Raw genomic sequence first — 15,236 nt, 5'->3', positions numbered from 1 at the left:
ATAATGAAATTATAAATTGAAAGTTAGTTCTAAGGCCTTTGGGATGGTTCGGCAACCCTTGAAAACCGTTATAGGAACCGTCCATTGAACCACTCCAAAGGTTATTGACTCATTACTTGTGATTCACTCATCCTTTCTAGCCAATTCTAGAGATGGTAAACCACCCCCATAACCATGAAGTATCATGACAACCCTATAACCATCTTGTAGCTTGAGGTGGTCAAATTATAACCATCTCATAGGGTAGTTAAACCATCTCATAATTTTAAAGATGGTCAATCACTACTATAATTATTTTTTGAGAGTGCCCGAATCACTCCTATAATCTTATTACCTTCAATCATCAATCCACCCTCAAACCAATTTTTTTTTTTTTTTTTTTTATCTATTTATCTTTTTTAAAAAAATAATAATAATTATCTGAGGAAAATTTTGCAATTTCGGCCAAAATTTGTACAAAAGTCATCATTTTTTTCATAGAGGACTAGTATTTATAAAATTCATTTTGAAACCATGAGAGTTTATTTGCTATGTGATCAAACCACAAAGATCACTTTAGCAATTTTTCCTTTTCTCTTTTGGGTTAAACAAACTTGATTGTTGTAGATTACCATTTTATTAAAAAAAAATAAAATAAAAATAAAAACCCTCTTTGGGTACGGTTTTCCAATGTGATAAATTTGGTCCAAGTGTTTTTGCACCTTTATCCAAATCATCATTCTGTCCATCAACCATCTTGCCACGTGTACAAAAAAGCCACATAAGATCCATAAAATACGTTGTCATGATGTCATGCATGCATACATTCTTGTCCTATCAACATATCCATTAAAACTTAAAAAACAATTCCTTGCAGCCCTTTTCCCACATTTGATTAGAAAAAATAAAAAATAAAAAATAAAGATTGGTGATAAGCAAAAATCCATTCAACAAGAAGTGGTGGGATTCTCAGGTGGCGTCACCCCCACTCTTGTGACAATAGTTTGGTGGAAACCTTCAACCCTCGGGAGTGGTTGCAGGGGTGGCAAAGTCCCCTAACATCTAACCCTTCCTCTCCATCACCACCCACGAAGGAGATTTTCCTCCCTCCTTTGCGGCCACTCATTTATTTTTTCTCTTTTATATATATATTTTAGCTTTTTCTAAGGGATATGCTGATACGAGAAGAATATGCACATGATAACGTTTTTATATAAAGGTCTTATGCATGCATGGCAAAAATTCTATTAGTTTGATTTTCATAAAGCTGAAACGTGGACTAAATTTGATTATATATAAACTATAGCGATCAAACTTGTTTAACCTTTCTGTCTTTGTTTGGTACGTACATCTATGGTTGAATTTTAATGCTCAGAGAATATGTATATATGTCACCATCTTGAGGTACATTATCGGTACACATTTTGTCAAATTTTAACGGTAAATCTAATGGAGCAGATATTAAGAACCTTTAAAATATTTTAATAAAACAAAAAGATCAATGAGACATTATAGAAGATAAGCATCTCCAAAGGCTCCTTTAGTCAGTCAATGATACTTTTACTAAAAAAATAGGCATTTTTCAAACCCTACTGTTTACATTGCTTGGCTCTAGCTAGCACCAAGCCTGTCATGCACTAATAATCACTCGAGCTTTTGGAATGGTCCAATTTTTGAACTTAATTTACTCTAACTTTACATATTATATTCAACATTATTATTATAAATATGAAGTGGTTTACAAAAGCTTTTTTTTTTGTTTTTTTTTACTAATCATTAAATGATAATTAGGGTTTTAGATTTTAGAATCCATATTAATCTGAAAAATGTGATCTAGTTATGGTCAATATGATAATTTAATTTGGGTTATTATATTCCATAAGAATATGTGTTTTTAAAAATTGGATTCTATGGATCAAGATCCGTAATAATTTAAAAAAAATTATAAATTTTCAAATTATGCGAATTCAAGTTGTTCCTTGCATTGAACGGCTTGAAAAATGTTACCTATTAAAAATGTGGCATGTTACCGAGACAGCAAAAAAAAAAAAAAAAAATCATTCCAAAAGGTTTTTTCCTTATTTTATGAAGAGACGCTTGCTCTTTAGTAAACAAAAATACAGTTTTTGACTCAAAGCTTTTTTACGACATAAAGTGTAAGAACTTGATAAAAATAATTCAATTTTCATTGGTAATATGTTACCTTTTGAGTAGGTAACATTTTTCATCCCGTTTGATATAATAAATTGCATAAATTTACATAATTTGTGAAACTGCAATTTCTTTGAAATTGTAGGATATTTTTATCCAAACTTTAGATAGCTAAGGTTGGAATTCAAAACCTAATACTATGTTTAATTATTAATTATGTCAATAATTTAATATGATAGAAAGAATAAATATAATTATTTAATTAATACTTTATCATAAATGTTCACTTTAAAAGATATAAATGAAACAAAAAGATGAGACGCATTAGTCAATGATATTGCTGAAAAACAAAATGATGGGAATATTTCAAACCTCACTGTTCACATTCCTTACGATCTCAGGCTTTCTCAGCTCTAACATCTTCTTTTCAATAATTAATTACTGAGGGTTAATTAGGGAGAGGAATGAGACTTTTATGCAAAAAGAGACATGCTTTAATGTTTGATTTGCTTAAAAAAACAAAAAACAAAGCACCACGCCTCCTCTTCCGGTCAACATTTACTTAGGAAAAAGAGAAAAGAATAAAAAAGAAAACATGCTTTAAATGCTTTAGTAGCGACTCTTTTACAATTTAAGAAGATACGGTTTTTTGTGGTGTTTTTCTTCATACTTGTCTGATCTTACGGAGATATTATTTTTTTTCTTTAAAAAAAATATGAGAAATTGGTAGGGTAAGTTTTTTCTGCTTTTTTAGAAAATAATATTAACGTAAAATTATGAAAACACCCAAAAAAAAAAAAAAAAAAAAAAAAAACTGAAGAAATATTGGGGTTGGAAGTTATTGAAACGTCTTTCAGTGGGCAGCTGAGAAAGATAAATAAGTTTCAGGGAAAATTACAGTTTATCCCCTCAAAGTTGATAGCGTTTTTCATTTTGAACATCAAAGTTTCAATTTTTGCAATCCACCCTCACAAAGTTCCAATTTTTTTTCAATTCGACCAATATTATCCCAAAATTCCCATATTGCCCCTAATTTTTATTTTTATTTATATATTTTTTATGAAAAAAAAAAAAAAATTGAGGGTAAAAAAATGGCCAGATGGCCAAAGACACCCCGAATTTTTTTAAAAAATTTTCTTATAAAAAATAAAAAAATAAAAATTATGAGCAATATGGAAAGTTTTGGATAAAATTGGTCAAATTGTAAAAATTTGAAATTTTAAGGGGGTAGATTACAAAAATTAAAAATTTAATGTTCGAATTAAAAAATGTTGTCAACTTTAGAGGGTAAACTATAATTTTCCCTTAAGTTTTAACTTGTATAAGCCAAACTGAAGCCAGAGTTGGTCACCAAACGTACGTGACAAGCTTTCTCTGAATGAATTCAATTTCTTATTAAAAAGTGTATCTCAATCAAAAAAGGGTTTGCTTTTTTTCTTTCTTTCTTTCTTTTTATTTTTTTATTTTTGTCTCTTTTTTTTCATTTGATATTTTTCAACGTTTGACCAAGTCCAAGTTAGATTGGTTATATAATAATAATAGCTACGTTTGGCAAAGGAAAGCCCCGCAATGTAGCTGGAACGGCACTGTTCCAGCTACAGTGCGGGGCTGACATTTGGTCAGCTTTTTCAAATTTTTTTTTTTTAAGTAAAAAAAAAAAAAAAAAAACTGAGGGAAAAGATGGGGTGGTTCCAGCCACCCCTTGGCCAAAATGGGGTGGCCGGACCACCCCATTTTTGGCCAAGGGGGTGGCTGGAGCCACCCCTGGCCGATCTGGGGGTGGTCGAACCACCCCCGTGGCCAAGGGGGTGGTCCGGCCACCCCCTTGGCCCAAAAAAAAAAAAAAGGATCGGTGCATTTGGGGGTGGTCCGGCCACCCCCAAATGCACCGATCCTTTTTTTTTTTTTTTTTTGGGCCAAGGGGGTGGCCCGGCCACCCCATTTTGGCCAAGGGGTGGCTGGAACCACCCCATCTTTCCCCTCTGTTTTCTTTTTTTTCTTTTTTAACTTAAAAAATTAAAAAAAAAAAAATGAAAAAGCTGGCCAAATGTCAGTCCCGCACTGTAGCTGGAACAGTGCCGTTCCACCTACAATGCGGGGCTTTCCTTTGCCAAACGTAGCTAATAGGCACATGCATGAATTGAACCTGTGTTTATCGTACTTTCAGTCTTCAATTCTTCCATGCAGATTGGTCTTCGGAACATTCTAGGAAAGCCAAAATAAGGGGACAGGGAACATGGGACATACTATATATAAAACAAGTTAGTACAACAGAGGGTGTGATTGGCTCATCTATATATACAAATATGGGTGCTACAAGCAACTCACGATTAAATGCATTTTTATTTGTGTATATAAATTTTTGGTAACTCTCTCCTATAAGTCAGTTTTTAAATATGAGTTTTATCAAACGCTAATGTCCTTTAGTATTAGAACTGCCACCATATTTAAAAGAAAATATGGCCGTTCAAAGAAAAAAAAAAAATTCTATCATCTGGTCAATCTTATAAATAGAATGAGTCATCGTAAACATTAAGTGTCCCCACTTTATTAAGTGCAATCTTTATTCTTAACCATATGTCCTTAAGATTTGTACGTGGATGGAGCCCATTTGTACCCAATTTCCATCCATGATCTAGAAAGCTGAAAAGTAGAAAGGGAACTTTCTTGCTGAGCCTAAAGGAGGTTATCAAATATGACCAAACCATTTGCTCATAGCCAGCCAAAGTATACCTGCTGTCTGCTATGCACCCAGTTTCTTTCAAAACACGGGCAAATTGACCCAGGAAGGCTGTGAAGTTGACATCTTTGATATTATTTAGCAGGGCCGGCTCAATGTATTTGGGGGTTTTAGGCGAAAGTTTGAAGTTGGGCCTTATTTTTTTTAATATTTAAATATTAATTAAATAATATTTATTTTAATAATATTATTATTATTTTCATTCTCATTGTTGTTTCATGACTTTTAAGTTTAACTTTTAACTAGTTGCCCAAAAAAATTGATGTGGCATATTTTTTTTTTTTTTTTTGGGTTAATTGGTCTTATTTTACAATGGGCTTATTATATTGAGACCTTATTTTAGAGGCCTAAACTTTTTATGAGAAAAAATTTTGGGCCTTATTTATTTAAAAAAAAAAAAAAAAAAAATTATGCCTCAAGTTAAAATAAAATTAAAAAAAAATTTAGGCCTTATTAAAAATTTTTTTGGGCCTTATTAAAAAAAATTTTGAACCTTCATAACTGGGGGTCCTAGGCAACCGCCTCAATGGCCTAACCATTGAGCCGGCCCTGTTATTTAGTAGACGGTTATACGATTATTATATAATTATAATGGCGTTACAGTAAAAATTAACTCACAAATTTTTTATTTTTTATTTAGAAGTCCTCATTGATTATTTAAAGGCTAAATTTTACTGTTGCGTTATTTTTATTATATGACAATCATATATTAATTTATTAAATATCATTAAACTTTATAAATGCCTTCAGTTTGTGAACTGTACATTCAAATTCATTTTGTAATCATGGTCCTCAACCGAGTGTACGACCCATATTTAAATATTTAATGTTATTACAAAGTTAAAGTCAGCATTATCTCAAAATAAATAAATAAATAAAAAGTTCAAAGTCAGCAAGAAACTAACTTGTTCCATCTAAATTATTATTTGATGGTAGGTTAATCGTGCCCTTTCGAGACTACAAAGAAACAATTTTCTTCTTACAAAATGAATAAAAATGGTGACAGCTTCCGAACTCAGTTATCAACTCAAATCATTTTTTAATGTGAGAGAGATTGTAACACCCATGACCTATTAAAGCTTTGTTTGTTGGTTTGGGCTTTGTCACACTAATCACTTTATTTGTGCCTATGGGGTGGCTTTCCGGCCACCTATGAGGTAGGGGTATAAACGAGTCGAGCCTGAGCGAGTTTCTCCTATTTGGGCTCGGCTCGTTTAAATTTTACTTGAGCTCGAGCTCAATAACGAGCCAAAAAATCGAGTCTGAGCTCGAGCTCATAATAAGTCGAACCGAGTTAAGCTAGCTCGTGTATTTAATTTAATTTAAGTTTTTTTACTATAAATTTAAACTTTAAGTAATCTTAAACAGCTGAAAAAGCTAAGTTGCAAATGAGCATTTGCTTAGCCTACCTAGTCGAGTATGGAGCCTGAGTTAATACAGCAAGGCATTTGGTTTCGACAAGAAAGGATATATATCCTTTTATAATAAAATGATGTTATTAGGGAAAAAAAAAAATCATCAATTTTTAATGTTAATATGAGCAAATATGTGAACAGTTATCAATTCGAGCCTTATACAAGCTACTCACAAGCCTAACTGAGTTGAGCCAAGCTTGCTTCGTTTAATATTCGAGCCAGTATTTGTGTTCACGAAACATCTCAGTTAATAATCGAGTTGAGCACGAACTTACTCATGAGGGCTTCGCTCACTTAACACCCCTACCAGCGGGTTAGGGGTGGTTGGAAAAGCCACCCCAAAAAAATTATTCATGATTATATATATATATATATATATATATATATATATATATATATATATATATATTCATAATAATTTAAGTCTTGTGCTACAACACTTACATAAAAATTTAAATGATGCCGATAGACTCAATAATTATTCTTATACCCATTCCAGCCTCCTAGTGGTTTTTGCTCATAACCTTAAAACAAAATATAAAACGGGGTGAGTGAAAAAGGCTTAGTAAGACAAATCTCTAGCCATAAAATAGTTGAGTTCAATTCATTTTTTTTAGGAAAAAATATAAAAAAGCTCTACAAACTAGTAGTCGTTTTTTAAAGAATCACACAATATTCAAAATGTGCTACGAGGTGGCTGAACCACCCCCAATCAGTTAAATTAAATATGTGAAGCAATGATTTGTGCAATTGATAATACCCAAACCTTTTTCTTTCCAAGCCTCTGGTTTGAAATAACGCCTCCAGCAAATGATACCCAATTCCAGGAATATGATGCAGAATCCTAAAATTCCAACAATAACTAGTGCCTTCCCCCCTTCTGAACGAGGTGTGAAGTCTGCCAAAAATAACCAAGTGAATAATCAAACCATATATAAATTAAGGTTTAAAATTGAAATTCAAAAAACTAGGCTGTGCTAAATAATTAAAGTTCATAGTTATGGAAGAAAATTAGAGAAATCTGCATTTCAAAGGAGCAACATCTATGAGTAATCTGCATCTACTAAACACAATCACAAACCAAAGACCTAGAGGAACACTTGATGCAGTTTTTCACAATGGTATCTCAGAGTGATTGCACAGATTGGAGGATTATTAGCCAAAAAAGTATTCAACTTTCTTCCTACTCTAAAGCATATGTTTTGATTTTCTCACATGCAGAACAAGTCAAATTCAGATGTTGGTACAATTTTCAGAGTTACAAACTTCAATACTTCAGACATAAACCATTAAATTTCAACTGGGATATATATATATTCATTACTCCTTATGAGTATTACTCCAAGCCAAATAATTATTTAACTTTCTTCACCATCAAGGGTGGTGGTTCAATGGTCTAAGGAAATTCTCATGTGGTCAGGGCATGTATTAGGGCGTGTGTTCGAATCTCCGCAATGGAGAATCTCTACATATGCCTGATTACTATTAGCCGCCTTGGATTCTCATTGATGTCCTGGTGGGACTGGGTCAAACTATGGCTCAATCGGATTTGAGGGAATGCCTACTGTTTCCACCATCTAGGCCCCTCATGTGCAGCTTTCAGCGGGTAGATGCTACTATGGTCACACCTAGGTAAGATATCCACAATTGGTCTCTCCAGCCTACCATTTTGCTTATATATATAACTTTCTTCAAGTGGCAGTATTGGAAATCTCTGTACTGATTCTAGTGCAAGTAATAAGGTCAGTGGCAGTACCACTACCAGTAGTAATAGTAGTAGAATAACGATAACAATAATGATAATGGGAACAATCAACTCATTAGGGTTAACAGAAATAGCTGATATCAGGGGACCATAAACTCCAGTTGCAGGTATTCGAGTTGTCCCTTTCCCAGGCCAAAAGAGGCGGATTTCCAAAATATTTTCTGTAACACTAGCACTAAAATATTTTATGATTGGTGTAACAACATCAGTAGTGGGCTCAGCTGCTACCATATTGAAATCCTTCTCCACTAATATGTCCTGCAACATAGCAGTCCATTAACACCATTGTAGCAAGCTCACCAAAAGCATGGACTCTCAAGAACCTTGCAGACTCATGAGATAGTATGGATAATTCAATTGTTGATGAGACTGTGAATGCCACAAATTATCAGATGGTTGTACAATCTGATTTGAAGACCATAATTTTTTTTCTTTGAAAAATGTTAACCAAATATCAATAAAGCATCCTATTTCGTCAATGTCTAGAGCTCCCAAGTATATATTCGAACTTATAATTTAGAGAAGAAATGAGAACAAAGAAAAAAGACTCAAAGAATTAAGGTGGTTCGGCCTATGGCCTACGTCCACATATCAAAGTCTTTTCATGGCTACATTTTTCCTTTGATATTTTTTATTGTGTACAATACTCTTATTTATAGAGAATGGGTATGAACGTTACAAATCTTTTCTACTTTTACATTAATAGCAATAAAGTTAATTTATCATTTGTAACTCTTGTCTTTTGAGTTATTGTAACTCTTGTCTCAATAGTATATATGATCAAGTATCAAGCACTCATGCAAAATCTCATAGTAAGCATATATTATACAAACGTAATTGTTTACCTGAATGTATATATCAAATATGCGCCTCCCAAGACTATTATACATTGTGTCATTTGTGAATTGTGTCTCCACAAAGTGTAGGCTAACATTGTAATTCCCATTTTCTAAACAATATCGATAATAGGTAAGAGAGAGAGGAGAAATGTGAGCTGTGGTGTATAATGCAGAGACGTTTTGTAAAGGCCGAGTTGAAATATAACGAACGTTCAGGAAATCATTGTCATCCATGAAATCTCCAGTGCTACTTAGTCCCCAGTTTTCGTTGTCACACGAAAAGAATCTCGCCGCACCACCATTAACGGCTGCATCACCTTAATAGACAATGTCTCTTTCTTCAATGTCATCTCCACCACAATTGATATGTAAAGAATTCCAATCTGCCCAGAGACATATGCACTAAAAATTCAGAGAAAGAAACTCTTAAGATACCATGATAACCAGGATGAAGTTAGAAGGCCAAAAGAAAAACACAGACAACTTCATATTATCAGTCAGAAAATTCATGTAAACTTGCATGGATACCTGTCTTTAAATATAAACCATGTGCTTACAATTGAAGCTCTGTTGCTTTAGGAGGAAAAAACTCGGTAAAGAATAGATATTAAAATTTTGGAACTGATGATTACAACTGTTCTAGTTTCCAAAAATCAAAATCTCATTTCAAGTAAGCTATGCATGGTTTTGAGCCAAGCATCATGTCTTCTCAGTTCTGAATAATAAAATATTGAGATATAAAAGTTAGTTTCTTTTCCTAAGAAATCTTGGCAACCAATCAGAGATATACAAACTTTCAAGCTAAAATCCATATCAACCACAACATTCTCAAGAATCAAAGGGGAATAAATAACATAATCCTCTTAAAACCATATTCCATATGGCAGGGATTCCAGGCCTTTGCTAATTATGGAGGAAATGCAATAAACATTTGTGAGCCAGAGATTGTTTGAAAGTAATCCTTCATAGAAACTGAAAATGCACACTTACATCGAGGACACTAGAAATCTTCCTTGCACGGACGAATCTCCCTTCTGGTTAAATAAGTTGAGAAAAGGAAAAGATTAGCACTACATGGATTTTAGAAGTGATATATTTGGTGGGATGGGTCCCTCCAGTCCACTTGCATGCATTTCTCTTCAAGAATTTCAAATTTTAATGAGAATAGCTATTAGAAAATATAAGTAAAATAAAGACTTATCTACTATCAAGACTCAAAAAGCACTTGAGATCTCTTTAAGAAAAAAAACACAAGGATCTTACAATCTTGTCAGTTGCTTCCAGTTCTGTATGAAATCGGGTATTGTTCCTCTGAAGTTGTTATCATTTATCCTACTGCATTGTGCAATAAATTGATGATCATCAGCAAAACTTTCTATATTTATGCTTTAAAGGAGGGGCAAATTATGTCAACAGAAGCAGATATAATAAACTCTCACAAATCTGTTAGATTTCCCAGCATGGCAAAAGTCATTGGCAAGTTTCCCGTCAAATTATTGGAGGATAGCATCCTGCAATCACAATATTGAAGCAATTAACCAACAAAATCCTTCAAAATTGTGTTACCAAGGAAAAAAATTAATTATAAACTACCAAAATGAAGAGATGAGATGTCTTACAAAGTCTTTAAATTGGTCAAATTTCCAAGCTGAGGAGGAACAATGCCAGAGAATTGGTTTGCTTCAAGGCATCTGTTAAAAAAAAAAAAGAAGGTAAACACAAAACCAGAAAAGGTATATTGAGGTTACTAAAAGAGAATAATAGAAACTCATGATTAAACCATCCAAGAAATCACTATGGAGTGCAGGGGTATCAAAACAACCACAAAACAGTTGAAAAACATGAAAAGTTTCAGAAGTTTGAGGTCATAGCAATACACTTAACAAGAAAACCAGAGTCTTTCTACTTTATTTCACAACTCAAGCACTCATAAAGACTTCAAACCAAAGTTCAAAACGTACAGGTATGTGAGACTGGTAATATTTCCCAATTCCTTTGGAATCTCCCCTGATAAGCAATTCACAAGAACAGAGCTGCACATTACTTGCTCGTTAATTTAAGATAAAAGCAGCTAAATCAAAACTTCATCAATATAAAACAGAAGAGCTCACATAGAGGTTAATTGCATCGAAGCCCATTCCAGAGGTATTGTCCCATTGAGATAGTTGAGGGCAAAATCACTACAATGAGAGGACAACCAGTGTAAATTGAAAACGCTGAAAAAATCATCTTTACTAAATTCTAGTGAATTGTGTTAGACATTAGTGTTGTAAAATATTAACATCAAACATATAACTGAGGAATTTCAAAATGATCTTACATTTCTCGAAGGTAAGGAAGCTTCAACAGTTGAGGTGGAAGCATGCCAGGAAGACTATAGCCCTTGAGCACTCTATAATAAATGAGTTATAAAATAGTGAGTATACGCAACGACTATCATGAGAAGTAGATCAATCATGACGTGCTGTTAGCATTTTACAATATATTACATATGTCATGGATGTAAAAAAAGCAGCTTTTGAAAAAAAACAAATGTTTGGTGGCCTTCATTTACAATGTATAGTCAACAAACTTTTTCACTAACCTGAAAAACAAAATAACAGTAAACATATATAGATTAGTAGATGAAGGCTTAGATGAGTTAACTTCAATTAATTAATAAAAAAAATGCATAAGGTGGAAGATTTGACATAAAAATAATTAGTAACAAAATGAGGAAACTGTGCATCCTTACGACATGACAGACGGTGCTGTTCTTAAGGCTGCAATCACAATCAATGCTGCTTTCAGAATTCCTTGGTGGATCTGGTGTCATCCCAATCATTTCAATTTGGCAAGAATTACCATTAAACTTCCGATATGTTGAGCCCATGGTAGTAGCTATTTGTTGGAGTGCATCAACTACACAACATCCACATAAACATCACATGTCAAATCAGTATTGTACAACTGTGCTTATGAAAAAAAAAAAAAAAAAAAAAACTGAAAATCCAACTTCATTGCACCTAGTTTTGGCTACGTTAAGTCACAAATTTATGTTACAAAGAACCAAGGAAAACAGTTATCGGCGCTTGAGCAATATCATTTTTATTGCCTAAATTCAGATTCAAAACTCTAGAAGCTCAACTGTGTCCAGCAGTTCTAAATAACCAAGAAACTTTGGAACATTTTTGTCATTCTGAATCATGTGACCTTGAGGCTTGAAGGAAAAAAAAAAAAAAATCGAGGAACATCGACAACATTACTACAATTCTTCGCTTATGTTTATTTTATAAAGAATGCTAGGTTTACAAACAAATTTTTTTTTAACAAAAAAAAAAAAAAACTTTTACAACATGATGTGGCACAACATGATTAGAAATGAGATAAAATCAACTTTTGAGAAACCCAATCATATTGTGCCACATCATGTTGTAAAAGATTTTTGTAAATTTTGTTTGTAAGTCTAGCATTTTTCTTTCCAAAAATAACTTTATTTTCTTTCCTTTTCCTTGTTCTCCTTGCAGTGATTAGAACTTAGCCCATCTAAATACAGAATACCAGAGAATCATGCACTAGTGAAGCACCATAATCATAAATTTCAATTGGGAAACCCGCAAATAACTCAATGAAAAAAAAACAACAAAAAACAAAAAAGATCAATACACATTACTTTCATATCTTACTATGAAAAATGATAAGCTGCTAAGCACAACTAGTCCAAACAGTTAATGGGTGACACCCAGTTTGACTAACTTCCCAAGATTCAAACTTTCCATTTCTTTTCCCTGTGAAGAGCAAGCTCGTACCTTCTTCTTGGGCTACCACTGCCTTTGCGAATCTAAGCAACCCGAAGCAACTCAATGCAAACACGAAGAGATTCTTTGCCACCATGGTCAAGAACTTGACAAAACTACTACTGATGCTTCTGAAGGAACCTTAATACATGATTTGGAATCAAAGTTGGCTCACATTTTCTCGGTTTTGCAAAAATCTGTACATACGAGAATCAACCTATGTATGTAGTTGACATGTGACACTCAAATCCCACCACCCAGATGTGAAAATGGATGTAGCTAATGTTGTGGATTCCTTGAACTTTGGAATGCTCTGGGTTTGGACTTTCCCCTGTCTTTGTCTATAATAATGATGGCGACTGTGTACAGTCTATATATTTCTTGCTATAAATTGATATTATTGGATTATTAAATTATTTTCCATTCAATTAACTTGTAATAAGGGTGTATTCTTTAAGGAAAAAGAAGTATATATTTACTTATTGTATTCAACATTATTGTTACAACTATGAAATGATTTATAAAAGCTTAAAAAAAAAAAAAAAACAATATGTAACAGTAAAAGTTTTAGACTTTAGAATCCAAATTAATCTTAAAAAATGTAATCTAGTGATGGCCATGTGAAAATTTAATTTGGATTATTTTATTACAGAAGAATAGGCCTTTGTGTCGAAAAGAAGACAAGATTGTTTAAACAGGATAATATTGTTTAAACAGGGTAATTGTAGGAGGCAGGCGGGATGGCGTCTTTGTAAGGTACCCCATGCATTAGCAGTCAACATTGCTGTTTTTCCTTGTCATAAATTTTTTATTTTTTTTAAATGAAAAATTGTTAAATTGTCCTTGTGATTTTGGTTATGTAATAAATAAATTTTTATTTTCAAAATAAGCTTATAAACTCTTGTGATATTCCTAAGTGACAAATGATTCTTATGTATGAATTCTGACAATTTTTTCACCAGAATTATCATGAAATTACAAATTGAAAGCTAGTTCTAAGGCCTTTGGGATGGTTCGACAACCCTTGAAAACCGTTATAAGAACCGTCCATCGAACCACTCCAAAGGTTATTGACTCATTGGGTGTGATTCAGTTATCCCTTCTAACCAATTCTAGGGATGGCAAACCACTCCCATAACCATGAAGTATCACCGATAATCCCATAACCATCACATAGCTTGAGGTGGTCAAACTATCACCATTAATTGTTATATGGTAGTCAAACCATCTCATAACTTTAAAGATGGTCAACCACCACTATAATTATCCTTTGGGAGTGACTGAACCATTTCTACTACCTTAAAAGTGATTTAGCTATGCGAAAACTGGCATCATGGTGCCCTAAACCCCGAAAGGCCCTTAAAAGTAGTCAATTACCTCCCGTAGGTACTAGAGGGTTTGACCAACCACCCCAAATGCTTAAGTAGGTGGTTCTGCCACTCTCAATCCACCCTCAAACCACTTTCGGTTTCATCAGTGTAGGGTAGCCTATAATAGGCCTTATGTTGTGAACTTTTTGGTAATTCTATTATCATTTATCCATCAAAATTTATACTAAGAGAAAGGAATTTGCATCATATATAATTACTCACCATGCACTGATGTACACACACACACACACACACAAAAAAAAAAAAAAAAAAACAGAAATGTTTTTCCGGACTCCTTTCTACTGCAAGGAAAAGTAAAGAAGGTAATGTTGTCAAAATGACAAGACACTCACATTAGCTTGGGACCATCATGCACTACTTTCCTTGAAGATTTGCCCTGGACATTGCTGACATCATCCAATGCTTTTCTTCCCACAGTTTTACTTGCTGAAAAAGGCCACTCTAAAACTGTTAAAAGGCTGATCTAAGAGCATAACTCAAGTTTTGATGACAAAGTTAGTCTAGTTATGTGACGTCCCACATCGCCTAGGTATGGAGATGAGGATGTACTTAAATGTATACTACACTCTTAATGACAACAACGCGTTCTCCCAGCCTAGTGGTGGCTAGGGAGGAACAAAGCCTTGAGGGATGCTAGGAGGTCGTGGGGTCGACTCCTGGTAGGCGCCAAAGAGGACAATATTGTTGTGGGAAGGGCTCTGCTATGCTACTGCTGCGTATCTCTGATCCCAAAGAACGCGTTCTCCTAGCCTAATGGTGGCTAGGGAGGAACAAAGCCTTGAGGGATGCTAGGAGGTCGTGGGGTCGACTCCTGGTACGCGCCAAAGAGGACAATATTGTTGTGGGAAGGGCTCTGCTATGCTACTGCTGTGTATCTCTGATCCCAAACAACGCGTTTTAAAGCCGTGATGGTCATGATCTTATCAGAACTCCGCAGTTAAGCGTACTTTTGCTGGAGTAGTACCAGGATGGGTGACCTCCTGGGAAGTCTGGTTTAGGGGAGCCAAAAACGGACAATATTGTGTGTCATTGAGGTGGAGTGTTACAAATGGTATCAGAGCCATTGCCTAGCCTGAGATGGGGGGAGCGTACACAAGCCCATAAAAATCGCTAGTAAGCACTCACTGGGATGGACGCCAAGAATGGGCTAATCCCATGAGGGTCGCCAGCAGGGACGCTG

General features: G+C 34.1%; 1 protein-coding gene across 1 annotated transcript; it reads right to left on the bottom strand.

Annotated features, from left to right (window-relative positions):
• Positions 1 to 9,959: 9,959 nt before the first annotated feature.
• On the bottom strand, positions 9,960 to 12,762 carry LOC148588047 (putative leucine-rich repeat receptor-like serine/threonine-protein kinase At3g14840). The gene is made up of 9 exons (XM_088517218.1): positions 12,678 to 12,762; positions 11,616 to 11,790; positions 11,210 to 11,281; positions 11,001 to 11,069; positions 10,851 to 10,922; positions 10,509 to 10,580; positions 10,329 to 10,400; positions 10,153 to 10,224; positions 9,960 to 10,026 (listed from the first exon to the last, which is right to left on the bottom strand). The coding sequence occupies exons 1-9, from the start codon at positions 12,760 to 12,762 to the stop codon at positions 9,960 to 9,962; spliced, it is 756 nt and encodes a 251-aa protein (XP_088373344.1).
• Between the last annotated feature and the right edge of the window lie 2,474 nt (positions 12,763 to 15,236).

This window comes from Corylus avellana, chromosome 1 (genome assembly GCF_965113065.1).
Source record: "Corylus avellana chromosome 1, dhCorAvel1.hap1.2, whole genome shotgun sequence".
NCBI lineage: Eukaryota > Viridiplantae > Streptophyta > Magnoliopsida > Fagales > Betulaceae > Corylus > Corylus avellana.
This window is presented reverse-complemented; position numbering and strand designations above follow the sequence as displayed.

Coding starts and splice junctions, on each gene's coding strand:
- LOC148588047 (XM_088517218.1), bottom strand. CDS start 12,762: ATGGTGGCAAAGAATCTCTTCGTGTTTGCATTGAGTTGCTTCGGGTTG. Junction 10,581..10,850: donor ATTACCAGTCTCACATACCT/GTACGTTTTGAA, acceptor TTTTTTTAACAG/ATGCCTTGAAGCAAACCAAT. Junction 10,401..10,508: donor TTGACCAATTTAAAGACTTT/GTAAGACATCTC, acceptor TTGTGATTGCAG/GATGCTATCCTCCAATAATT.